Raw genomic sequence first — 27,644 nt, forward strand, 5'->3', positions numbered from 1 at the left:
TAGGTGGGAGCAGCTCCAGTAGGGGGTTATAGGATAGCACTCTCCCTAGGGGCGCTGCCCTATGGGTCTTTTATTTGGGGGAAGAGGAGCAGCTGTAGCAGGCTGTGTTCATAGGAGGGAAGGACTGCTCAGTTCTGTTATCCTCAGAACTAAGGTTGGGAGCTCAGGGTGAGATGTACAGGCCTGGAGGGGGAGGGGAGCTGTGCTGCCTGTGGTCTGGTCCTGGAGGAGGCTGAGGGCAGTGGTTGCCAGGCAATGGGCCTGCAGGGGCTCTTGGGAAACATATGGTGCAAGGGGAGGGGAGCTGTGCGCAGGTGGAGGAGCAGCAGGGGAGTCAAGAGCTTCTAGCTACTCCAGCTGAGGATGGCAAGAGTGGAGGCTACTAATACAGAGGTTAAGGAGGTGGTACATGGGGCCCTGGCAGACAGGGGCTCCGTGTGCTGCTGTAGCCATGCGAACTCCTCTAGCAGTTGTCGACGCTGTAGCTCCGGGCCCACCTTCTCACGGATGGTCTGGTAATAGTGATTCAGGTATTGGAGCTGCAAAGGGAAAGGGGTTTGAGCTAACCTGCCAAGAGGTCGTACTGTCCAGTTCCCTGCTGTGGTACTACGGCTGCCCACCTTGGACCAGGGACCCAGCCACTATCAATCAGGCCTCAGGTATTCTCTGGGGCTTTCCAGAGGCAGTGAGTTCTCTGTGGTGGCTGTTTAACATCACAGTGATGCTCATGAGGTGTGAGGTGGAGGGATTTCTGGCCCAGAAGTGAAAGTAAGCAGGTATCCCCACTTTACAAAAGAGGAAACTGAGGCCCAGAGAAGGGAAGGGATTATTTATAATTCCAGGCCTCATAATGGCAAAGCTCAGCGGTCCAGTCTCAGACTCCCCAGGAGTTTACTACCTGAGGTTGGACAGGCTGGTCTAATTGGAAAGTTCTAGAAGCTTTAGGGTCTATAGTAAGCTGGGGAGGTGTGCCCTAGTGCCTACAGTGTTACCAGTGTGGACCCTCCTGGGGAAAGCAGGGGCAAGGGTCTTGGAGTATGTGGAGTAAAGACAGGAAAGGCCCAGGGTGTGGGAGAAGGCAGTTGTTCCCAGGCAATATGGAGAGGCACTCACCTGCTCAGGGGACAGCAGGCTGACATCGATGAGGTTCCGGTCATAGGGCACAAAAGACACCACTTCAAAGGTCAGGTACGTCCCTGGATACTGAGAATCCACAGGGAAAATGGGAAAACAGTAAAGTGAGGGGGTAGTGGTGGAGGAACTAGGCTGAAGAAAGGTAGGGAGTACTCCACACAGGAGCCTTGGGCACAAGGCACTGGTCCTTATCAACCCTGGCCATTCCAGCTAGCCTGAGCCTTCCAGAGTCCCTTCCCTTGGCCAGTTATCTTATCTATCACTTAGAACCCTTGCTGCTTCCCTGCAGGTTCCTGAAGTTTGGAATTAGGCCTGTGTTTCCCAGAGTGTGGGCATCAACAGCACGCGGGGAACATGTTAAGTGTATAGATTCCAGGGCCCAACTCCCAGACCCACGAGAGGCAGAATCTCTAGGGCAGGGTCTTGGAACCTAGATTTAAATAATTTAAAGTAAGTTATTAGAGTTTTCTATTTTTCTTTCTTTCTTTCCTTCCTTCCTCCCTCCCTCCTTCCTTTTCTATTCATCCATTTGCCCACCCATCCATCTCATCTATGTATCTATTGATTCATCTATTTCTAGAGACAAGTTAAAAGGACAAAAAGTTCTTAATTTCCATTTTCCAGACAGCCCTTGCATGTATGTGTTTAGGAAACTAAAACAAAAAATGGCTCTTACCACACACACTTCTCTGTACCTTCCTTCCACCTTACTGAGTAGTAAACTCAGGAAAGTGCTAGTACAAGCAGATCTACCTCATTCTTTTCAAGCACTGTGTAAAAGTCCATGGTAATGGGAATGGATCATGATTTATTTAAGCAGTCATGAATTTTTAGGCTATTTTCAATTTTTTGCCATTATCATTAACGCTACAGATCACTATCACTATAAATATGCTGACGAGCTATTGGAGCTCTATTCAGAATTTACATATCTGTGGAGGGATTGCTGAGACAAAAGGCACAGGAATTTGTAATAGCTGTTTTCATAGATATTGTCAAACTTAAGTGTATACCAATTTGTACTTCTTCCAAAAGTGTAAGACAGTGCTCATTTCACCACATACACCCCAGCACTGAGCAGCATCGCCCCAGCCTCTATATTTTGCTAATCTGATAAGTAAAACATGGTATTCTATTATTGTTCTGATTTGTAGTTCCTTAAGGGTGATGCTGAGTGTCTTTTCACGTGTGCATATCTGTACTGATTCTAGTGAAATGCCTCTTCATGTCCTTTGCCCATTTTTATCTTACTGATTTGAAAAAGTTCATGGAAAAATTGAGAAAATTCACCTTTTCTTTGTCATATGCATTATATTTGTCCCAGATCTTTTGATTTTGTTTGTGGTATTGTTTTTAGATACACACTTTCTATTTAATTTAGAGTTATAAATATTTTTCTTCATGACTTCTGGAAGTAGGCCCTTTTCCACCCTGGAATTATAAATGAATTCATAAAGGTTTTCTTCTAGGCCTTTTCATTGTTTACCTTAAATCTTTGGTCCACCTATGATTTTATTTGCTGTAACAGTGATTCTATTCCGTTTAACCTCCCTCAAATGATTAGTCATTGGTTCCCCTGCCCATTTGTTGAATAATGTCTGTCTTCCTTACTGTGGTGAAACACAGTTTTATTGGAAACCAACCCCCATGCTGTTTATGGGAATTAGAGGGCTTACTTCTGGCCTAACTATTCTGTTTTGTTATTCGTTCTGTCTACCTCTTCTCCAGCATCCCCTGTTTTTGTATGGTAGTTTGTACTAACATCTGATATAGCTGCTTTCCCTTATTGTTCTCCTGTTTCAGAATTTTCCTAGCTACCTAGCTATCTTTGCATGTTTATTTTTACAAATAAACCTTACTGCCATCTTATGAAATTACAAAAGTATCCACTTAACATTGAAATCGAGGTTGTCTTGAATTTATAGATTAATTTAGGGAGAAATGACATCTTCATAATATGGAGGCTTCTTCCCAGAGAACACCATTTACTTAAATCTTTTTTATGTCCCTTAGCAGAGAGTTTCTCCAGTAAGTCTTTTGTAGTTTATATCTAGATATTTCATCTTGTTGGTTGCTATAGTGTCAACTCTTTATTTCTAACAAGTTCTCCTGGTGATTAGTATGTGCACTGGGAAGCGATGATTTAGGGCAGGGACACTGATTCACATGGTCAACAGAGGCCTGGCACTGACATTTAAAAAACAAAAAAAGCTTCCCAGATGATTTTTAATACACTTTGAGAAACTGATTTATGGAATTCCTATGGAGCTAAGGAAGACTCTAAGCGAATTCATGCTCATACATGAAATGCCCTTCTCCTTTGGCCTCCCTTACCCCCATGCAGCCCAAAGTCGCTGCCATGCTATCCATACCTCTAGCCCATGGAATTTTACCTTGGTCTTTGCTTCGACTACAAGGACCACATCTTCAAGACGGATACCAAATTCTCCATCCTGATAGTAGCCAGGTTCTGGGAGACACAGAGATGTTAATGACAGTAAGCAGGATGGGGACCCATGCCCAAGCTTCTGTACCAATTGACAAGTGGCTGGAGGGCCCAGCTGCCTGGCTGCCCATGGCTGTTGGCTGTCAGCCCCACAACTTGTTAGATGCTTGTTGGCTAAGCAGAGACAATCTATCAGGTCTCATATCCCCTCCAAGCACAACTTTGCCTTGCCCTTCCTCCCTTGTAGCCAAGCAGGGAGGACTGACAAGCCCATTTGGGTCCTGAAGGTACTCCCATCTCCCCGTGTGCCACTGTCCTATTCTGCCACCATTTGATTGGTAACTCCATAGCCTGGATGTACAGCTGGAATCTAACTCTCAAGGGTAAAGAGAGGGTATGGGTCAAGGGAGCTGAGGGTAAGGATGGTAAGGCTATTTGGGGTTGGGGTTGGGGATATGAGTGGGGAGGTGACAGAGTACAGTGTTGGAGCTGAGGCTGTACTGTGCCTATGCCTGGCACACTCCCTGATGGTGAGTGCACACGAGACTGCAGTCCCCAGCTAGTCCTACTCTGGGATGGGATGGTGAGGTAGAGGGGCCAGAGAGCTTTACCAATGGATGTGAACATGCCCTTAGTCATTGGAATGTTGTAAGACTGGAATCCCACTGGCCCTGGAAAGGAAGATAAAGGCATAGTATTACCTCTCTTGTCCTCATCAGACTGGAAACAAGCAGATTCTGGGGAACAGCAGGTAATGTGGGGGGAGGGGGTCCCTGGGCATTTAGCAGCACTTGTCTACCTGGAGCTGGCAAACACCAGATGGACTCTGGGGTCTATGCCATTTAGCCACTAGGCCTTGGGCCTCTATCTGGTGCTCTTCTGGATGCCAATCAGGCAGGAGGACTGGCAAGCTACCTCATTTAGTCTGTGGGGCATCACCTCCCACCAACTGGGTGATGGCTGGTGGGCCACGCATCTCTGTGGGTTGGTCATTTCCATACCTGTGAAATGCACTTTCTCTTTCATGGCAGAGTGTCAGACTCTGCCATGGCGCAGGGGCTGAGATGATACCTACACTCATGCACACACAGGAAATTGCCGATGCCATGACCTGTTCCATGACCATAATTGAGCCCAATGTCCCACAAGGCTTTGCGGGCAAAAGCTTCCACCACTCGCCCTGAAAGAGAAAAGAGATTACTTCTGGTCAGTTGGTTAGACCCCAGACTGTCCACCTTGGCCCTTTCTGCTCAATTACCAGGGTGGTAATTGACAGCGACATTAGGGTGAGATGGAGAGCTGCTGATGGATGAAACCAGTGACTTTCTGGCCAGCCCAGTCCCTCACTATATCTCCAGCACACTGTGTGTTGTACCCATTACATGGACTATTGACTCGACTGTAATTTTTCCCCATGAGTTAGAGCCTAGGACTTTGACCCTACTTCTTCCAAGAATCTTCCATGATTGCTGCAGCCCCTACTGCAGCAGCCCCCTGCCTCTGAGAGACAGCACTGGATTGGGAGGCAGGACACGTGGGTGCAAGGCCTGGATCTCCCACTAACACTCTTGAGAAAGTAAGTCCTTTTCTCTCTCTAAGCTAGATTTTCTCATCTATGCAAGGGATAGGATGATGCCACAATCCCTGCCCATCTAGCCTCTCAGGGTGGCAGTCTGAGTCCTGTGAAACCAGGGTCTGAGGCTCTGGGTCCAGTCTGGTCTCTGAAACCCACCTGACGTAGCAGCAGGAAAGACAAGTCTGGACAGATCGATGTTTCCCATCAACACACGGGTATATGCCTCCTGATAGGGAGAGGAAGAGGTGAAGTGGAGGATGGGAGGAGGAGCCAGGGTGTTGCTTAGCCTGGGGACATGCAGGTATGGGGACCCAGGCCTGTGAGGGGAGAGAGGGAGATGCTTTCTCATTCAGGTTCTGGAAGATGGCCAAAGGCGACAGAGGAGGAAGTTCCCAAAGCTGGGGCTTGGTCCATGTAGTTCCCTTTGACTGGTCCACAGAGGTCATTATAATGTGTTGAAGACTGAGGGCATACTTGTAGAGGGTGGTGACAATAGGGGATGGCAAGCAGACTCTCTGGGCTGGAATCCTGGCTTGGCCACTCACAAACTCTGAGACCTTGGGCCAGTGACTTTTGCCTCTCTGTGCCATGGTTTCCTTGTGCATAATTGAATGCTAAGGTACCTAGCTCCTAAGGTAGAAGTAGGAGGAGGAGGTAGCCTCACAATGAGCACAACACAGTGACTGTATGCTCAAGCAAATGTTAGCACTCTTATTACTGTACTCTTGGCCACCCTTTAGTTTTCTTAAGGCCTGAAGTTTGGGTTGGGCCTGACCATTTGGCAGGCCAGTCTGCCTGTCAGGGAAGGGAGGTTGACTGACGGTGGCTTCTTTTGCTCACTGGCAACAGCAATGCCATCAACAAGCCCCTTCATCACACACCTGCATAGGCCTGTCATCTTGGACCCTGTGGAAGCACTCCAGTCTCTAGACAGTGAACTCTGGAGGTCTGAACAGACCTCCCCTTCTCTCTGTTTCCAGCACAATGTCTTGACTTCAGTCTGCCAGCTGAATGCATGAATGCAGCTCCCTGATCCACCCTCCTCCTCCTCCCCCCAAGGCACAGAGACAATGTCCCAGGCTCTGTCCCAGGTGAGCAGCCCTCACTGTTTCCTAAACACTTCCAGCTCCTTTGCACCAGAGACTCGCTTGTGCCATTTTTCTCCACTTGGAATACCCTTTCTGCCCTCCTCTCTGCTGAGCACAGACCGGATGCACAGACAGCACAGAAGAAATATTTGTGCACTGATGTACCAAAATGGGATGAGGACAAGCCTGGCCTGAGGCCTTGTTGGTGTCCTAAAATCTCTCTGGAGGAGCAGCAGGGAACACTCTTTTCTGCCACCAACTTGTGTGACCCTGGGCAAACTACTTAACCTCTCTGGGCATCAGTTTTAAATCTCAGATGAAAAGGCTCTGAGTGGAGTGATTGCTTGAGGGACCCTAGGGGAAGATGCAGAAGATCCTAGACCCAGTCCTTACCTTTTGGAAGGCAGAGGGGGTACCCCAGTGGACTGTTCTGGTAATGTCTGTGGTCCCATCCCTGTGGAGAACGGAGACCAACATGTCGAGATCTGCTGAACTCTTGGGAGCAGGGGCCAGGGATGTGCTTCTTGTGCATTTTCCACTGGGATTTGAGGGACAGGGCTGGGATAGGTCCCAGTGGGAGGCCAAAGGAAGACAGCTATGCTCATCAAAATTGCACCTTCAATATTTGTGCATGAAGGAGCTCTGGAGAGCCCTCAAGTTACTATGTTCTCTGACAATCGTGGTCCCCCGTATTCCCCTTGGGGCAATTTTGTAGCTCTGGGAGTCCTTGGGTCATCTGGGCTTTAAAAGCAAGACTTCTTCCAGGCATGCAAGGAGATAGCAGGGGATTATGTCCCTTTTATAGATGGGGAGACTGGTGTTCAGAGAGAGAGAGAGAGAGAGAGAGAGAGAGAGAGAGGAGAAAGGAACATTATCACACCCTCCCATGTTCATATTCATTTACCATCTGTAGGACACTTCACCAGCTCCCTGGGGAGCATGACAGAGCAGGCCTCATCATGCCCATTTCACAGATGATGCAATTGAAGCCTCCACTGAGCTTGGGTCTGACCCAGTGATCTGTTTAGAGTTCCACTGTGGCCAGAAAGTCTGACTCCTAACCACCACCTACAGCTGTTCCCCCTGCATGGCCCCTGTGTCCTCCTGGGAGGAGAGGGAAGAAATGGTCCTAAGGCCCCGGGGGTCCTACTTGGGAGGTCATGGGGTGTGGCGAGCTTCTTCCTCAGAAGGAGAGAAGAGGAAGTGAGGTGACTGTTCCCCCCACCTTACCCTACTCAGTGCACGCCCCCACAAATTCACTTCCCCTTTGCACATTGGCCATCTCAAGAACACAGAGCATCAAACATTGCAAAAGGCTGCTAAGCCAAGCGCCTTTACACTGGCTCCTGAGAGCTGTGTTAAGAACAAGTGAAGTGTTTCTGTTGTTAGCACATTCACCATTTCCACAGGAGAGAGGCTGAGGAACCCTTGAAACTATTCCTTGCTCATCCATCAGTTCAGCACAGCTGTGAATGATTGGTCACACATTTGGAAGGAACAGGGTTAGACTATTCTGCATGGCTGTCATGTCCAAGTGTTCAGGCTGTGCACTGTACAAGGGAAACACATCTAAATGGTTGCTTCTCTCTCCTACCCAAACCCCAGCCCAAAATCGTCATTTCACCCGCTCTTTCTTCTTTGCTATTTCTCTAACTTTGCCATAGGGAGAGAGGGGGACCGAGGAGCAATTCAGGTTGCTGGTGGTATGTGGGCTGTGTCCAGGGCCTGCAAGAATGGGTGAGCTATGGGTGTGTGTGTGTTTGTGCAGCCAGGCAGAGCTGTGCAATAATAATAAATAATAATAATAATAATAATAATAATAATAATTCTTCACAGTCTTATTTTTTACTTGAGCAATGGGTATCTTTTCCTAATTCTCATGGAGCTGCTGCAAGGGCCCCCTACTATTCTGGCCTCTGGGTGTTTTCCAATGTGTGAAAATGAGAAGGCTGCTCAGGCTCATTCAGTCCAGGTCTCCCTTTTTTCAGATGAAGAACCCATGGCACAGGAGAGAAAAGCTTTAGTGAGTTTTTGGCAGCCCCAGGATATCTGAGCTAGAGGGCTAGGCCAGGGTGGGGCATGGGAGGGTACATACCAGTATTGCCCCCCAGAATCCACCAGGTACATCTCATCTGAGGACAACTTGCGGTGCAGCTCCTGGGTCGGGCTGAGAAGGGGAGAGCACTGAGAGGGGAACAACCTAAGCCCTGCACTGAGGTCCTGAGTGAAAGCAGAGGAACTCCTTTACCTCCCAGGGGCCTGGAAATTGCTCTGGGAAAGTTGCTGTCTCCCACAGGGCCCTGGGAAAGTGCCCAGCTTCTACTGTTACTGCTGTCCTCAGCACACTTCTATTTATCCTGTACTTGGCCAAGCAAGGCCTTGGTCCCCAGGGAGGAGGGGAAGGAAAGAGTCCAGAATGTGGGATCTAGGAGAGCTTTAGAGACACCTGGTTCAGCTATCTCCCTCTACATAAGGGAGGATTAGGCAGGCCCACACAGGCAAAGAGGCCACACAGGGAAGCAGGCAGGAGTTGGGCTCCATCCAGTGCTCTTTCTCTGACTTCTCACTGCATCTGAGAGCAGAGGGCCCCAAGAAGCCAGGGCCCAGAAAGGGCAGGGGCCCCAAGGATAAGGCTGTAGAGCAAGAGTTCCTAGGGCTGAGGAGTTCCTACCCTGCTACTCTCTAGCTCTTCTGGGGAGAAAGGGCTGGGATAAGGCAGCTGAAGACTCAGGAGATACAAGGGGCAGGAGTTCAGGGACAGGCCAGGTCTTCCATTGGAGGAGCATCCAACCCTTCCTGGCACGCCCATGCCAGGCTGAGGTATATGGTCAGCTTGGCCCTCCAAGTTTTGTTAGGCAAGCCTACAGCAGTTTGTTTTCTATGGGGCCAGCTGTCTAGCTATCCTATATCTTGAGCCCACCATGACTGGTTCAGGGTGAGTGAACAGGCCTTTTTTTTTTGCAAGTGCTTATGTACTTTAAGAATCTTCTAACATAAAGAGCTCACAGAGTCAAGGAAAAACATCTAACAGCATCCATGCCTCCCTTCTAGACCCCTCAGCCCTGAGCACTGGCAAAGTCCTAGCCTCTCAGTGGGCGGGTGGGGAGATCACTTAGGCCTTTTCATTTCAAGGAGACTCCCAACCCCAGACTGAGTTTCTCCTCCAACTCCCCACAGTGCTGAGGGCCTCAAATCCTAAATCCCAGCATCTCCCCTCCCTTACACTGGTCCCTCTGTACCCACAATCAGACTCCCCTTATCCCCACTCCCAGAACCTGAAGTACCTGTAGTGGGCCAGGGCAGCATTCAGGCCACTAGCAGAGATGGTCTGGAAACTGGGTCCAGAGGAGAAGTTGTCTTCTCTGGATAGAGTAAGGCAAGAAATGGTCAATGAATGTGCCCAGGGAGTAGGCTATGGCCTGGCTGTCTCACCAGGTTACAAAAAGGCCATGGCTGCCTCCATTTCAGGCTCACTTCGTTTGTCTCTCTTATCCCTACCTCCTGGTTCCATCTTCTCCAGCACTGTCCTGTCACTGATACAGCCTCAAGAACAGAGAAGGACACAGACTGTGGGCAGCAATTGTTCCCCCGCCACCTCCATTTCACAGACGGGAGTGAAGAAAGCTAGCTCCCTATATCTGAAAACCCCATCCATGGACCAGTATCCCTAACCTCAAACCTGTGATGTGCCCTTGGTCTGGGCCAAATGTGCCTCAGGGACCCACCTCCATACTGGAAATTTTGAAGTGGTCAGAGGACAGAGTGACCTGAGCTAGCATCCCCAGGGAGTGAGCTGTGTCTGAGGCAGACGCTAGGGGGTGCTGTTGGGCTGTCCCACTTGCAGCAGGGCAGGGCGATGTCATCCAACACCCCCCTGCCCAACTCTCAGGCCACCCAAGAACCTGTCACTCTTATTTCCAAATACAAAGAAGAGCTTCCTTCCTCCTAAGAGGAGTAATTATCCCTCGATGCCCCTCCCCCACACTGAAAGGTAATCAATCAGCCAATTACCCTCGGAATTTGTCCAGAATCTGTGCCCCAGAGAACTCATCCACTGTGCCTGTGGGCACATTCTTCTCCAGCCATACCAAGTACCGGATCACAGCTACAGCATCCCTCACCTGGAGTGGGAAGCAGAGAGGTGGCTGAGGGATGGCTGGAGTGGCAGCCACAGGATCCAAAGGAATATCAGATGGCTGCTCTAGGATTTGGTGCTTTAAAAACATGAGGATCTGACTGACTATTTGATATAAAAAGATTCTCATTAATGTTTATATCTGATCATAGTGTGCTCATGTTTTTAAAAGTGTTCTTATCTTTAGAGATACTTACCGAAGTGTTGATGGCAGAAATGATATGATAGCTGGGATTTGCTTTCAAATAATCTGGCAGCAAGGGCTGGGAGTGGAGGGCACGAATATGGGGTTATATATGAAACGGGACGACTTGATGATCACTGAAGCTGGGTAATGGGGACACGGGATCGTTATGCAATTTTCTCTACCATAGCATATGTTTAAAACTCTCCCTACGAAAAAGTTTTTCAAAATGAGGTGTAGTTATCCTAATTTTACCAAGAATATTCAAAAAAAAGTGAGCCATCCTCTTGCGAGGGTGAGGAAATCATTATAGCTAATACTTATATAACTTAACTTGGAATGTGCCAGGCAGTGCTCAAAGCTACTAAATATATATATATATAAAATTATATTTCATTGAATCTTCAAAATAATCATATGTGTAAGATTACTTGTTTTCTGAGACAGGGTCTCACTATGTAGACCAGGCTGGCTTCAAACTGGTGATCCTCCTGCCTCAGTCTCCTGAGTGCTGGGATTACAGGCATGTAGCACGATGCCTAGCTAAGATTACTATTTGATCCCCATTTTACATGGGTAACTGAGGCTTAGAGAAGTGAAATGACTTGTCCAAGGTCCTAGGCAGTGGTGGAGCTGGGGTTTGAGCTCAGGCGCCCCACCCCCCAGGCCTGCATTCTAAACCACTGTATCATACTTGGAGTGATGGGTGAAGAGAGGGGTGCGCCCAGCAGTTTGGTTTCTCCTCTGTTGTTTCACTGAGGGTCTCCTTCAGGATCCTCTGGAATGCTTTGCTCCCTAACCCTTCAGATCAGGAGCTCCAAAGAGACAAAACTGGCCTATAGCAGACTTACGTGGCTAGCCTTGAGGAGGTCCTGCTCCTTGCTGTTTTTCACTGCCTTGGTCACCATCACTGGGGAGTAGGTGTCTGTCTCAAGTTTCTCCTGTTGAGGGCAGGAAGAAGAGAAGGACTGAGCGCACCCTCCAGGGCACAGTAGCAGGAAGTGTCAGCTGAGGCAAGGCTTGCTGCTCCCTGTTGCAGCAATGTTCTCTCCTTTGGGTAACCTGGTCTCTGGCTATGCAGTCTTTCCTGGTCGTCCATGTCCAGCTTAGACTCCCTCACTCCAGAAAGGCTTCCATGAGGAACCCTGGCCAGCTTGGCAGCTCTCTCCCCACAGCACTCTGGCCTGGATCAGAGCCTGGCCTGTGGCACTGTTGGCTGTTTTGAATGTCAGTTTTCTGTCCATATCACAGCAGTTACCATTTACTGAGTGCCCACAATGTGACAGCCACTGGGCTCTACATGTACTATCTCCTTGTATCTCAGAGCAACTCCTGAGAGGTTGGGACTCTTATTGTCATTTTATAGGTGAGAAAACAGACACCCAGATTGACTAAGCTACTTGTTCAAGGTCATTGCACAGCCAGTCAGGAACAGAGCCAGAATTCAGTATCAGGTTCAGCTGCCTCTAAAACTTTTGCTAGACTGGGCTGTATTCCCTCTAGCCTCCTCCACAATTGTGTGAGGACAGACACCCCTCCTTCTTCCTCTTTTGTCTCCTCCCAGAGAAGCCTAGAAGGGAACATACTGCACAGTGGTTGACTGAGCAGCTGGCTGAATGGCCGAGGGGCTTTGGCTCCACTTTAAGTTGGCACTTACCAGGTCTGGAGCGGGGATTGGTGCCTGGCAAACTCACCTTGGGTATCACTTCATAGAGCCCATATGTGGTATAGCTGGCTCCGATCCAGATCTTAACATTTCCTGAGACGTAGGCCTGGATGCTGTCTCGGACTTGGTTATAGTCCTCAATTTGTACACACATGAGGCCTGTGCAGCTGGAATTCAGGTACTTCAGAGTCTCTGGGCTAAAGCGACTCTTGTTTGCAAATAACCTGGGTGGGAAGGGAAGGCCCAGAGGGTCCTTAGTGTCTGCTAAGGACAACACAAAGAACTAAAGGTGCACACAACACCTTTGTTCCTAAAGATCAGAGGAAGCCAGTGTAGAGAGTCAAGCAGACCAGATTTGGGATTCACTGGGAGCAGAGGTCAAGGGTCAGGAACAGCCAATAGGATGTTTCTTAGAGGGTTCTGCATGAGAGGCACCAAGTTCATAGGCAGCCTGAAGGATATATATTGGGGTGAGGGCAGTGGTGGGATGAGAGGACAGAAGTTGGAGATGACAGCATGCCAAGGAAAAGCCACACCTGATGAAAGAGTCTGTGAGCAGTGTGTAGGAATAGAAGAACGGGTTGTACGGGATGTCATCACTGCGAAGGTTGAAGAGCCCTGGGAAAAGAATTATGGGGACTATTTGAGGCTGTTCAGCATAGCAGCAGGCAATTCTGACACCTTTGCCCCACTGTTTGCTTTGGCCTCAAGATTACTGGCAGGAGCTTGCAGCATCTGCCTCCGAATGTTTTTCCATCCTTTTGGAGGTCTTTGAGATGCTGAGGAGACCCTTGGACCTTTTCCCCCAGAAAAATGCAGATACACAACAGTCAGCACAGTTTCCGTGGGTCCTGAGAATGGCTGGAGTCCAGCCATAGGGAACAGGCAAGAAGCTCTGAGCCTTGGTGGGGCACAGTACGGTGACTCTGGATGTCAAAGCTGGAAGTGTGTGTCCTGGGATGGTAGCCAGGCTGGTGGGTGGTGTTTGCTGGCCCCCTTCCCATTAAGAAGACAGAAACACTCCGCCACTGTGTTTGGCCCATTCCTTCCATGGCCTGTGGGCTGCCCTCTCCTTGCTTAGAGCTCCCTGGCTTCTTTATTCTGCAGAAATGAGCTGCCTTTACCCCTCTGAATTCCCACAGGCCACGGCCACCGATCTCATAGTAACTGGTGGGCAGTTTGGGGAAGAGCTCTGTGCTGCCAGGCCCAGGAGGCTTGGGGGGACCCCAGCATGCACCCATATTCACAGTTCTACACTCACAGGCCGTCTCGTCAAGTGCAGACAGAAGCACAGCAGTCGGAGCCCCGCTATGCTTCTGCATCTGGCTTCGGATGTCGGATACTTTCTCCTGCCAAGTGCTCCCTAGAAGCAAAAAATCCCAAAGAAAGTGTAAGTGACACACCTTGTCTTTGGCATGTAGTTCCTGGGAGGGCTCCCTTAGGGTAATACTTTTCCTTTCTTCTTTTGGTGCTAGGGACGGAACCCAGGGCCTTGTGTATGCTAGGCAAGTGCTCTACCACTGAGCCCCAGCCCTGGCCCTCCATTTTTTAAAAAGCAGTAGAATTCTTCCTTTAAACAGACCGCCACTTGGGTAGTCATTAATGCCATGGACTCTGGACCCAGACTAAGCTCAAATCCTGGCTTTGCCAACACAAGCTGAGTGGCCTTGGACAAATTACTTAACCCTTTGTGTCTCATAGAATGGAGAATGGGTTGCTATGAGGCTCAAATGAATTAATATTTATAAAGCATACAGAAAGGTGTTTTGGCATTTAGTAAGTCTGGTATAGCTTTCTGATGGATAAATAAGCCTGCAGAAAGGGAACAGGAAAGGTGCCCTAAAAAGGGAGAGGGCTAGGGCCATGTTGAACTCTCTTGTGCAGTAACCCCTGGACTTAATATGCCACAGGTATTGGGCTACGCATTTCATGTACATTGTTTTAATTCTTATTTGACCCATTTTACAGATACAAAAACTGAGGCTTCAGAGAGGTAACGTGACTTATCTAGGGTTTCATAACTGCAAGGAATGGAGTGGAATTTGAACACAAGGCTATTTGACTGCATGGTCCACACTCCTAATCTGTACAGACACTGTACTGTCTTGCTAACATTGTCAGTCTCCAAACTTGTCCTTAAACTGTTTCGTAATGCTGTGACACAGAATGCTGGTATGTGGGTTCTAGGGCCTTTGTTTTCACCTTCTCTCCCTGCCTCCTGCAAGGCACACAAAGAGTCTCTCTCTAGGCAAGACTAGGAATTGTTCTGGCAGAAGGTCATTAACATCAAGCGTCCTACTTGGGGCCCGACATGAGCATAAATAATAATTTAATGCCACCTAAAACTTTATGCAAATAGGTAAAACCATTCAACAAGAACCAAAGTTTTGAGTATGATATACTTTTTAGGCTTATTTTACTGTGGCAAAATAGACATAACATAAAATTTATCTTTTTGGCCTCCTTAAGCGCAATTCGGGGGGTGTGACTGATTAAAGTGCAATACATTTACAGGCAAAATACCAAGGCAAACCCCACTGAACACTGAGCAGACACTTCAACAGTGGAGGACAGGGCTGCAATGCAGGTCATTTAAGGGGACGGCAATGGCGGGAGGGGGAGGGAATGTGGCTGAGGTACTTTCTACACATGTGTGAATATGGAACATGGAAACCTGTCACAGTCATTTGAAGAAGAGGGAGGGGAAGAGGGTGAAAAATGGATGGATAAACCAAACCAGGGTACATTACAAGCATATGTGGAAATGTCACAACAAAACACCTGTACAACTATCATAAGCTTATAAAAATGTTTCTTTAAAGAAAGCCCAACCTCCCCCCTCCAAAAAGAAAAGGCACCATTTGGTTGGCTTTAAGTAAATTCACAGTGTTGTACAAGCATAGCCCCTATCTAATTCTAAAACATTTTCATCATCCCAAAAGGAAACCTTGTTCCCATGAAGAGTCACGCCCCATTCCCCCCTTCTTCCAGTCCCAGGAAAGCACTAATTTATTTTCTGTCTACGGATTTGCCAATGCTAGACGTTTCATATAAATGCAATCATACAGTATATAGCCTTCTCTGAGTGGCTCATTTCACTGAGAATTATGTTTTCAAGATTCAAGATTATGACACATTTTTGAGAAATCAAATCAAATTACAATGCCTGACACATATGGTTATCTTTGAGTAGCTAACTCTTCATGCTCTACTCTATCCTTCTGCCCCTTCTCCCCGCTTTTAAAACCTGCTGGAGAGAAAAAAATCTCTTGTCTAAGCTTCTTGAAGCTGAACTCTGTTCTTGGGCTTCCAGGCCCAGTCTGGCTCTGGGTGGCTTTCCCTTGAGGACTCACAGCCTGTGAGGCCTTGGCATCCCCTATCTTGTGGGAAGTGACAAAACCCACGCAAATTCTGTACCAGTCCCTGGTTCATTTTTGCCTTTTATCCCCATCTTTTCCCGGCATTACTGTGACCTTCTTTATCAGAATAACATGAGTCGTATTTATGATCAGAATTGGAGAACAAATTTCTTTAAAAACTGTGTCAAGATGAGTGAAGAATGATTCTGCAAGTTACATTGGAACAGATAAAGAAAACTGGATACAATTTTCACTCATTTCATCATAGCCACAATTTTGAAATTTCATTCCTGCTTTTTTCACTCCTTTCCAAACCAGCAATGTGCGTGGACTTTTGTGTGGAAAGGGACCTCTAAGATTGCCCAATGTGACTACGAATCCAAATCCATTGGCCCGTTCAAAATTCCTAGGGAGGTAAGGATGATTAGTGGCCAAGACACTGATTCAGATTCAGTAGCCTGGTTCTGGTCAGGATTTTAGTTATTACAAGAATCATGTATTTAGATGGTGTCAACGAGGTCAGCGTTAGGGACATTAGATTTTTCTGGATCAGTTAACTTTCCTTTGTGGTTTAGCCAAAACCTGAGCCCTCATCTGTGCCACAGGCTGACTCTGAACTCAGTTATTTACTTCCTTTGTCAATACTAGTCATCTCACAAACCTAAATTCCTCATTGTGGGACGGCCAGAAGTAAAGGGTCAAATGATTCAATACAAACCAGTCTTCATTACCAGGCAAGCAACTCATGTCATGTGTTTTCTCTCTTCAGTTTTTTTTTTTCTCATCCTTCTCTGACTCACTTGTATCCTCCCTTCCTGCTCATTCTTGGTTCAAATCCTAACACTGTTTATTCCAGCATTTTCTAGATATGGTTCTGAGAACCTGCAGACTCAGACTCTCTGGGGAGGGGTCCAAAAATCTGCATTTTAATCAAGCATCTCAGGTGACTCAGGTACACGCGCTAATATTTGTGAGCCATTGATTTGCTACTGCTGTTAGTGACTTTTTCAGTCAAAGGAGAAGCAGGGGGCACCCATGCTAGCAGGGATTCATGTTGGTGTAAGTTGGGAAGGAAAAGGGGCTTTCTCAATTACCTACAAATGCCTCCTGCAGGGCATAAATGGGCTGGCTTGGAACTGGGGGCCTGTCTGACCCCCATACCAGGTCCACAAGGTTGGTTGTAATGGATACCAGCTGTCTGTTGGCATCTCGGAGGGCCAGGTCATAACCTTCCCAGGCATCTGCAGAGACAGGGAAGGGTTACTTGTCCCTTATCCACTTACACCTCAGGGAAAACTGTGGTTCAAGAAAGTTAGTTCTGTTCCCCTTTGCCTCCCACTCCCCTCCGGCCCACAGCCTGCCCCAGAAGTTTGGCCCTTCTGGAATGCATGTACCCTTAGGATGTGCTTCTCCCTCTTTCTGTTTTCCAAGTCTAATTGTCCTGATCCACCTCAACGCTCTCTAGTGCCAATTAGCTAACCTTGTCTTTTTAACTGCCACTGGCTGGGGTAGTCCCTCTTTGGAGCACTAACAATTTTCACCAGAATTCAATGTTACTATTCAAAGGAAAGGTGATGTTCTGGTGACTGGATAGGCTGGCAAAGAAGTTAGTTTGGAAGTAGGAACTGTGCATATTCATGAAGCGTCTACCTTGGAGCCATGCATATTCATGAGGTGTCTACCTTGGAGGGCATGGGGTGGCCAGTTGCCTGCGGCCATGAGGCTCAGGGAGTTGTACTCCCAGGGGACCTGTTTTGCTGGAAGGCCCTCTCAACTACTTTGACCCTTCTAAGCTAACTTCCAGAAGAGGGCTTCCAAGTGATTCTAAGTGTCATAATTGGTAGAGTTCCAAGGTCCAGAGGATAGTTCTGGGGTCAAGGACATCCAGGCCTATTTATCCACTAGATCGTAATGATTTTGACTTTTCTAGGTTGACTTTCTGCACTCATGAATTTGTTTTTGAAGTTTTAGCAAGGATTTATTTTAGTATAAAAGTAGAGAGAAATTTTAAAAGAAAGAGGAAAAAGCACCTTCTACTATAAGTTCAGAGGTGAGAGACAAACTCAAAAATGGCAACCCTTTTGTGGGGTTTTAATGTTCTGAGTTGGCGAAATAGTTGGAAGTCTAGCAACCCCTAATCACTAGACAATGGTTCTGGATGACCAAGATGGTAAGTCTTAGATTTGTTTCTGTTTTTGGTGGTACTGGGGTTTGAACTCAGTACTTTGTGCTTAGAGGCAGGCACTCTAATGGATGGTACACTCTTCACTTAAAAGATGTATTTATTCTTTTAACATATATTAATTATACAACTATGGATATACCTATGTTGCAAAATATTCTGCAGCCACAACTTACAAATACTTTATTTTTATGGTCATATTGTCCCTCTTTCTAAGAAGGTATGTTTCTTTACCTCCCAGGGGGCTGAGCCATCTTTCCTTGGTCTGAACAAATCTGGGGATTGAGCAAAGAACATACCAACAGAGAAGAGGAAGGGGTCCACACCCACACGCCCTCCAGCAGGAATTTCAGCAAGGAGCCAGGTGATAAGGGGATCAGTACCAACTGAAAGACAGGAAGGAATGCAGAGGTCAGGCTTCTGTTTGCGACAGTCTGCTACATGTATTCTCTACATCAGCCTTGAAAGTCAGAGATGGCACAAACTCTAAAGTTGATACAGGAAAGAGTAGGAAATACTCTGGAGTTAGTAGGTATAGGTAAGAACCTTCTCAACGGAACCCCAGCAGCACAGCAACTAAGAGATAGCATAGATAAATGGGACTTCATAAAACTAAAAAGCTTCTGCTCATCAAAAGAAATGGTCTCTAAACTGAAGAGAACACCCACAGAGTGGGAGAAAATATTTGCCAGCTACACATCAGACAAAGGACTGATAACCAGAATATATAGGGAACTTATAAACTAAATTCTCCCCAAATTAATGAACCCATAAAGAAATGGGCAAGTGAACTAAACAGAACTTTTTCAAAAGAAGAAATTCTAATGGCCAAAAAACACATGAAAAAATGCTCACCATCTCTAGCAATAAAGGAAATGCAAATTAAAACCACACTAAGATTCCACCTCACCCCTGTTAGAATAGCCATCATCAGCAACACCACCAACAACAGGTGTTGGTGAGGATGCAGGGGAAAAAGGAACCCTCTTACACTGTTGGTGGGAATGTAGACTAGTACAACCACTCTGGAAAAAAATTTGGAGGCTCCTTAAAAAGCTAAACATTGGTCTACCATTTGATCCAGCAATACCACTCTTGGGGATATACCCAAAAGACTGTGACACAGGTTACTCCAGAGGCACCTGCACACCCATGTTTATTGCAGAACTATTCACAATAGCCAAGTTATGGAAACAGCCCAGATGCCCCACTACTGATGAATGGATCAAGAAAATGTGGTATCTATACACAATGGAATTTTATGCAGCCATGAAGAAGAACGAAATGTTATCATTCACTAGTACATGGATGGAATTGGAGAACATCATTCTGAGTGAGGTTAGCCTGGCCCAAAAGACCAAAAGTCGTATGTTCTCCCTCATATGCGGACATTAGATCAAGGGCAATCACAACAATGGGATTGGACTTTGATCACAAGATAAAAGCGAGAGCACACAAGGGAGGTATGAGGATAGGTAAGACACTTAAAAAATTAGCTAGCATTTGTTTCCCTCAACGCAGAGAAACTAAAGCAGATACCTTAAAAGCAACTGAGGCCAATAGGAGAAGGGGACCAGGAACTAGAGAAAAGTTCAGATCAAGAAGAATTAACCTAGAAGGTAACACACACGCACAGGAAATCAATGTGAGTCAACTCCCTGTATAGCTATCCTTATCTCAACTAGCAAAACCCCTTGTTCCTTTCTATTATTGCTTATACTCTCTCTTCAACAAAATTAGAGATAAGGGCAAAATAGTTTCTGCCGGGTATCGAGGGGGTGGGGGGAGAGGGAGGGGGCGGGGTGGGTGGTAAGGGAGGGGGTGGGGGCAGTGGGGAGAAATGACCCAAGCATTGTATGCACATATGAATAATAAAAAAATAAATAATAAATAAAAAAAGAAAGAAAGTCAGAGATGGCCTCAAATTTCCTGAGCTTCCTTCCCATAGGGGCCCAGTCAGGGCCTGCATATTCTTCCTCATATTTGTTCCCAAACCTAGTCTGGGTTCCAGAGCTGGGGGAACAAATCCATGTGGGCTTTCTACCTTCCTTATGGAGCTCCCAGTTGCAGTCCATTTGCCGCTCAGCCTGAGTCCAGTAGCGACTGTCAGTCCAGACAGCTGCCTTCCCCATGGTCACCACGGCAACACCTGGGGCAGAACAGAGAAACCTGCAGGTGAGGGTAAAGGTAAAGGTGAGGAGTATGGCTTTGTTTGATGTGCAATATGGTACTGGCTCTAAGGAAGTCAAAGGGGCCTCTGGAAACTAGATTTTCTCTCCTCCATTGGAGGGAACACAGGCAGGAAATGTTAAGGAGAAAGGACCTTGGGGTAGCCAGGCACTGGTGGCTCACACCTGTAATCCTAGCTACTCAGGAGGCAGAGATCAGGAGGATTGTGGTTTGAAGCCAGCCCAGGCAAATAGTTCTCAAGACCCTATCTCAAAAAAAAGCATCACAAAAAGGGCTGGTGGAGTGGCTCAAGGTGTAGGCCCTGAGTTCAAACCTCAGTATTGCAAAGAGAGAGAGAGAGAGAGAGAGAGAAATTTAGGGAAGGCTGTAGAAAGACTGTCCTGAGTCAGATGTTTCTGCTTTGTGTTGTAGGCCTCTGGAGAAGCCATTAGAACTTTCAGCAGGAAGCTGTCTGCTTTTGCCAGTCCAGAAGAGCTAATGTTGCATATAGTGCTCTCAGAAAAGCTAAGACTCAGTGTCAAGATTTGGTGGCTGATAGAGACACTAATCTGGAGGCTTATCTGGGGGGTGTTGGGGAAGACAAATCCAGCAATGCTGGCCAAGAGATTAAGGGTTTATGATGGGTGGGGCAGGATAGCCTGAAGCTCAGGAAGGAATGTCTGAGAATCAGCAAAGGAAGCTGGCTCTCATTTAAGGGACCAGGATCAGGGTGGGAGCCCTTTCAGAAACTAGGATGTCATTAAGGGCCTCTGTGTTTGTGTCTCATTCAGCCTTGTGAAGTGATGTTGTCAGTAAAAAGACCTTCAAGGTAAAACTTGTCCCCAAATGGACCATCATGTGAAGGGAACAGTAGGTCCCTAGTGGCTAGATGTGGAAGTAGTAAGTATCTCAGAAATCCAGCCTAGGGAGTGTTAGGCTGGGCCTGCCTGTGGCAGAGGCAGTGAGCATGGGAAGGAAGCAAGAAGGGCCATCTGCCTTGCTTATGTGCAGCAGTGTGGCCAGTGGGCTCTGAGATGTGTGCCCTAGGGAACCTGCTGGTTTCAGGGTAGCAGAGGCAAGGCAGAGAAAGAGAGTAAAAAGGGGCCTCTGGATACTAGGCCCCGGGGGTCCTGGCTGCTGAGGAACCAGCTGTGCCAGGTCCTCTGTGACCGCCTCTGGTCTACCAACAGCAGTGAGGGTGGGTAATGGCTGTTACCTGCTGTCCCCGTGAAGCCTGTCATCCATGCACGTCTTTCATCCTGTCTCCCAATGTACTCACTCTAGGAAATCAACAACATTGTCAGTAGATTTTTTCATGGTGTCAGACCTCCTGTAGAAAGCCCCAACAATATCCCAGTTCTTTCCATCTAGTCAGCTCTAGCCAGATCCACAAAGCTAAGCACAACCCGGGCACTTATTCCAGGAAGCCCTCTATAACTGCCCCAGCTCTCTATTTTCCCTTCCTTTGAACAATTGTATCTCTTGGATTCTTAACCCCACTGTCCAGCACTGGGTTCAGGATTACACTGGTCTGTTCTGCAAAGAAGTTTTGTCACCCTGACCAGAATGCAAATTCTATGTAGTCTAGGATTGTGCCTTTTGGCTTTCCTTTCCAGATTTCCCCTCTCCCTGTGTAGTCTATCACAGTACTCTGAGTACACTGTAAATAATTTCCGTGCAGGGCTTTACACGCTATTGATCAGCTGGACCTCTGTATCCATGGGTTCCACATCTGTAGCTTGTATCAACTACAGATCAAAAATACTTGGAAAAAAATGTGTCTGGACTGAATATATACAGATTGTTTTCTTGTCTTATTTCCTAAACACCACACTATGACAACCATTTACATAGCAGTGGCATTGTACTCGGTATTATTAGTAATTTGCAGATATTCAAGTATATGGAAGGATATGCATACACTATGTGCAAACTGCACCACTTTATATAAAGGATTTGAACATCTACTCATGCGAGCATCTGTGCGGGTCCTGTAGCCAGTTCCCTGTAGGGATGACAATATATTGGTCCCCATTAGCCTTGAAGACAGATCTCAATATTTTCATTTTGCAAAAAAGAAAACTGAGACTCTGAGGAGTTCAGATACTTCTGCAAGGTTCTTAGCTCTCCCTGGCAGGTAGGAAACTAATTCAAGCAAGCTCACTGACACCGAAAATGCCTGTCTTCCTAGCTGGGCTGGCATGGGGAGGGTGAAAGGGGCGAAAGTAGAGTCAGTGATGGAGAAGGGTGGGCTAGTGAGGCAGCACTGCTGCTTTAAGGAAAGGAGTTTTCGCTCAGGAGTTTGTGCCCTGTCTGCCCTCCCCCGCAGCCTACCCCCACACTTGTGCAGTCTGGGCCTCTGGATCATCTATCTCACTGCTCCATCCAGCAGGTTTTGAGAAGGCCTGGGTGGGAAAATACTTAGAGTTCCTCTAGTCCAATTCCCAGCCTCCATTCTAACCTCCTAGGGCAGCGATGGCCTAAACATCCCTTCTGGATCTGCCACTTGGGAATTGGTCAATATCCATTCTGAAGTTATTTTCTAGTGTCATTTCTTGAGGTCAAGGTGAGTTGGCTATGTCTTCCCTCCTATGTAAAGGAATATGTGCTTTCAGTTGCATTAAAACGATCACATGTGAGCTCTCCCCTTCTGTCCCTTTGTCAAATGCTTTCAGTGCCTTCATCTTCTGAGTTTAAATAGCCTCCTGTTTGCAGCCTATGCTTAAAAAAAACCAACTGAGGGTTGCAGAGAAGGCAAGGGGAGAAGGAGCACTCACTTACCATGTGCGCATCTGTGTCAGGGATGATGTAGGCAGAGAGATTCCAGGCCTGGATCAGCTGGCGGAGGACTGTGAGCCGTTCTGTGGTATTGACTGTAGTAACTGGAAGGAGCTAACACATGAAAGGAAGACACCCAAACACACACACACACACACACCTTAGAGAAAATGACACTGCCCTGTGTCCCCCTGTCTCCCAGTGCTTGGGAGTGTTGAAGCTGGCCTGGTCCAAGGCGGAGTGGGGTGGTGGCTGATATTATTATTAATTATTATTATTATTCTAGATTAAGATGCTTGGACTGAGTGGAGATGGAGGTGTTGTGGAGCTTGGAGAAGACCCCCTAGTGATAGTAATGGGACCTGAGTGTGGGATGGGGCATGGGTGAGGACTGCAGGGGTCTGAGCACTGGTACTGGGCCAGGCCATCCGGACAGTCCCTCTTTGGATACCATGAGGGAGAATTGCCAGATATAGCAAATAAAAATACAGGACCCACACAGCTACAATTGACTTCTAAATGAATAGCAATTTAATATAAGTATGTCCCATGAGTACAAACAGTAGTTTGAGGCATACATATACTAAAATATTATTCATTGATTGAAATTTGAGTGTAACTGGGTGTCCTGTATCTTATCTGGCAACCCTACCTGTTTTTTTTTCAAATTGCCACCCACTGATCCCAAATGGCAGAGAGCGAATGAGAACTCCTGAGACAGTGCCCAGAAAGATCCTCTCCAAGCCAGATATTTCTGTAAAGGATGTTTTATCTTGCAAATAAAAAATCATGGCTTTTGTTTGTAATGTTTTGCTGTCTACTCAACAAGATATCCAGGTTTGTTTTAATATAAAAGTAATGTGGTTGCCCACCCATCTGCTCACCCTACTGGTCCCATACACTTGACACTGAATGCTGACCTGCTGTTTATCCTGGGACTTGCCCACCTCCTCATACCTCCTGGCCCACCCTGCATAAGGAAGATCTTTAACCCCTCTCTGGTTGTGGAAAGAATCACTGTGGTCTCCAGCTGGGAAGCTGGCTACTTGGTTCCCCTTGGCCCCAATCTTCCGGTCCTTCTGGCCTTCGCATCCTAGGTCTCCCTCTCTTGCACTTCCGTTGGCTCTTCTAAGTCCCCTGACTTCCTCCCTCCTCTCCTCTGTGCTTCTCTCTTTACTGTTCCTCTAGAATTTCTAATTTCTTTCCTCCCATCCTCCTCCTTGCCTAGCCTCAGTCAAAGGCCAGCTAGGGGCCTCCCTCCCCCTTCACTCTCCTCTTTCCCCCTGGGGGCATCCCAGGCCCAGTCAAGGACAGAAGTAAACAACCAACTGACTGTGCGGAGTGAGTGGGACCAGAGGGGCAGGGCACTCATTCGGCACTGATAAGTATGTTAGACACCTGAGACCCCACTGCCAGCCCTGATGGATGTTAATAAGAAACAGGGGCACCAGAGTATGAAATCGGGAGAAAGCCTGTACCCGGAAAGACTAGCAACTGAGCCAGTGGAGGATGGAGAAGATGGGACATGGCCATGGGGGAGGGGCCATCTGGAAGGTGGGGGGAGTGTGGGGGGTAGCAAGGCCTCACCGGAGGGTTGGTTGAACAGTTTCTTATATCCTCTCTTCCAAGTTCCACAGCCTTTGGGTGACTCCAGGCGTAAGCTAGAAAACAAGAAAAATTCAGGATTATTTGGGGACCAGAGAGCTCTCAGAGAGTACAGGGACATTCTCCCTCAGCAATCTTACCCCCTCCCAGGGCCTCCTTTGAAATAGGCCATGCTGGCCAATTCATACTTGAGGATAAAAATAATCACATTTCATGGGAAATCAGGCTGAATTGAATGGCACCCTGGGTCATAATCAAAGAAACTCGTTGCATCGACAAGTGACTGCCACTTTTGGATGGGTTTTAGCGTTCATTGCATCAATTTTTTCTTCTAATCTAATTGGGTCTTTTCAGGGTCTAGTGAAGTGGAAAAGTTGTGTGTAAATTAAATTTTCGTAATCAAATTTTCTTTGAAATGCTCTAGAGGACCTCGCTAAATAATCACCCCCACCATCTTAATTTTAGCCTTCTATAAATGTAAGTCTCTATATATTGGGTTTACTTAAATTCAAGGCCCATTTGGAACTATTTCTTACAATCCAAATCTCTGCTTATCATTCTAAGTTTGTTTTAGAAATCCTAGTCTGACCTCATCACCTTGTGGGGAAGGGTGGATTAGCATTTAAGGAACTCCTACTGTGTGTCAGATACCGAACTCAGCAATTTAACTGTTGCACAGCCATGTGCCACGTAACATTACAATCAACAAAGGCTGCATATATGAGAGTGGCCCATAAGATTATATAGCTTAATGACAGCGTAGCCATCTTAGTTTGTGTAAGTATGCTCTATGATGTTTGTGCAACAAAATTGCCTAATGTCCTATTTCCAAGAACATGTCCCCATCATTAAGCAACCCACAACTGTATCTCATTTGACACTTGAACGACACTATGAGATGTGTATGATTGTTTACTTTCTACAGAGGAGAAAGCTAAGGCCCAGGTAGGTTTGGTAATATCAGCAAGTTTTGCCACAGTGAATCAGGATTTGGAAAGGAAATGAAACCCAGGCCATCTAGATTTAAAAAAAAAAAAAAAAAGGGAAGGCTGGGGGTGTAGTGCACAGAGCAGTTGCCTAGCATGAGTGAAGACCTGGGTTCAGTTCTCAGTACTGCAAAAGAAATGAAGGTACCCTTTTTATTCTTCCAGTCTGCCAACCACAGGAGGTGGGCCTGGAAAGGGTGGCGCCACAGAAGAGACAGAGTATATGGAGACCTAGTTTCCAATTAGGGCTCTACATCAAATTTAGTGCAAGTAACCCAATATTCATTGAACAAATGTTTTCTAAGTACCTGCTGTGCCAGGCACTAGGCCTAAGGGCTCTCAGCTCTGGGCCTGTGCAAAAGAGAGGGCTGGATTACAGTCCTTCCTGCCCTGAAAATCCAGTGAGCACTGATGTCTTGCCTCCTACTCCCCGACTTTTGTTTTGGGGGCGGGGGGAGTGTCCACGGGGCTTGGTAGAAGGACATAAGACACTATCCTTGGACCTTCTGGGTGTCTTTGGCTCCAGACGGAAGGAGTATGGCTGGTGTCTAACACCATGAATGCCCTGCCTGGCTGTCTTGGTCTCATAAACTCCAGGGAGAGAAGAGGCTGATACTGTGGATTTTAAAAAATGAACATCCACTTCTGTAGGAACACATCGCTAGCAAAATGGTGGTACTGAGATGCCAACATAAGCAGGACCTAGCCAATCCATGTCTCTCAGGATACCAGGATGTGCTGTTCTCTGTATCATCCCTGGCACAGAGCTGGCACTAAGGAGGTGCTCGCAAACTGGATGCTGAATTAATTAAGCAGGGACCTGCTAACAATGAATGGAGGGGAGGTCTCCCTAAGGCCACAGGTGGGGATGGGGGACTGAACTGGGTACCTAGTTGAAGACAAACTGGGATGACAAAGATTCTCTCCTTGATGGAACTTGAGATAGGCTCCTCTGAGACCTTTTCTTTCTTTCTTCTTTTTTTTTTTTTTTTTGCTGTGCTGAGGTTTGAACTCAGGGCCTATACCTTGAGTCATTCCACCAGCCCATTTTTTTTGTGATGGTTTTTTTTTTTTTTTGAGATAGGGTCTGTTTGCCTGGGCTGGCTTCGAACTGCAATTCTCCTGATCGCTGCCTCCTGAGTAGGTAGGATTACAGTCATGAGCCACCGGTGTCCTTCTGGCTGAGCCCTTTTCTTGACAAGGCCTCAACCTTGGCCTTCTGTGTCTATCCTGTCCTTACTAAGCCTTGCATTCCCAAGTCTTAGCAAGAATTCTTGATAATTCAGTTTAGAGAGAATCCTACGCTTGATATATGGCCCATAACTCTCAATATCTTATCAGATTCCTCATCAACCACCCTTGTTTTCTGATCACCCTAGCCTGCCTTCAGCCTGAATCCTGTTAAATCAGTTCTGCAAGAATCCACCTACCGCAGAGAACTACTCTTAGTTACTTTGCATGTGCTGACTCACTCACTCTGCTCTCTAACAACCCTAGGGCTCTCTGCTGGGTTCAGAGTTGAGCTCTACTTCCCCCTTCCTCTCCCCCAAGGTCCCTCTTCAATCCTCTTGAATAAAGTCCTCCTCACCCTCTGAACAAGTGCCACAGTAGCTGGGGCAATGGAAATATTTGAGAGATTTGACCCAAGTCAGAAGACCCTGAAGACTGGCCCTGAAGGGGGGGCCTCTGCCTCAAGACAAAGAGGGTGACCAAGAGAAAGAGAGACAACCCTCACTCCAACCCTTTCTGAGCCCAGCGGGGAGAGGCCAGAGCTGCTCTCTGGCAGAGGCCAGGGTACACATACCACAGAGGAGGACAAGCCAGGGGCAGCAGCCCCAGTGAGCTCGGGCCATGGGGTCTCCAGATGCAGACGCTGAGTGGATGGAGGGATAGGTGGCCTTGGGGAAAGAGAGGGCAGGGTTGATTCTCTGGGCTCTTCTTCCAGGCCTGTCCTGGGCAGGAGCAGAGGTAGGGGCTGGTGATGGGAAGGAGGCGTCCTGCTGGACGGAGGGCTGTGGGAGCCACAGTGGGCAGAGGAGCCTCGGGCTGCCCAAGCAACCTGTGCTGGCTCCTTGTGGCTTGGACAGGGTGTGAGCCCGCCCCCGGGCAGAGTCCAAAGATCTCTGAGACTGAGAAGCAACAGCTGGTCTCAATCAGCCTGTTTCTCCCAGCCCCCTTTTCAGCAGCCCTGCCCCAGCCATTCCCGAATTCTGTCCCCCTCCCTCCAGAAAGCTGTTTCCCATTAGTTCCCCCACCAAGCCCTAGGTTCAGCCCTGCTTTTGCTTTGGGATGGAAATTTTCCCCTCCTTCTGCTCCTCCTCCTAGCTAGCTTGTCA

The 27,644-nt window shown here is 47.4% G+C and overlaps 1 protein-coding gene across 1 annotated transcript; it reads right to left on the minus strand.

Annotated features, from left to right (window-relative positions):
* Xpnpep2 (X-prolyl aminopeptidase 2) lies at positions 1-27,432 on the minus strand. The gene is made up of 21 exons (XM_074062472.1): positions 27,113-27,432; positions 24,305-24,378; positions 22,721-22,831; positions 21,156-21,219; positions 19,815-19,919; positions 18,070-18,156; positions 16,683-16,829; positions 13,491-13,592; positions 12,766-12,847; positions 12,258-12,453; positions 11,415-11,504; positions 10,256-10,365; positions 9,529-9,606; positions 8,340-8,411; positions 6,638-6,698; positions 5,313-5,382; positions 4,656-4,760; positions 4,192-4,251; positions 3,528-3,604; positions 1,114-1,203; positions 1-539 (listed from the first exon to the last, which is right to left on the minus strand). The coding sequence occupies exons 1-21, from the start codon at positions 27,159-27,161 to the stop codon at positions 345-347; spliced, it is 2,025 nt and encodes a 674-aa protein (XP_073918573.1). The 5' UTR covers positions 27,162-27,432; the 3' UTR covers positions 1-344.
* Positions 27,433-27,644: the final 212 nt, after the last annotated feature.

Source organism: Castor canadensis, chromosome X (genome assembly GCF_047511655.1).
Source record: "Castor canadensis chromosome X, mCasCan1.hap1v2, whole genome shotgun sequence".
Taxonomy (NCBI): domain Eukaryota; kingdom Metazoa; phylum Chordata; class Mammalia; order Rodentia; family Castoridae; genus Castor; species Castor canadensis.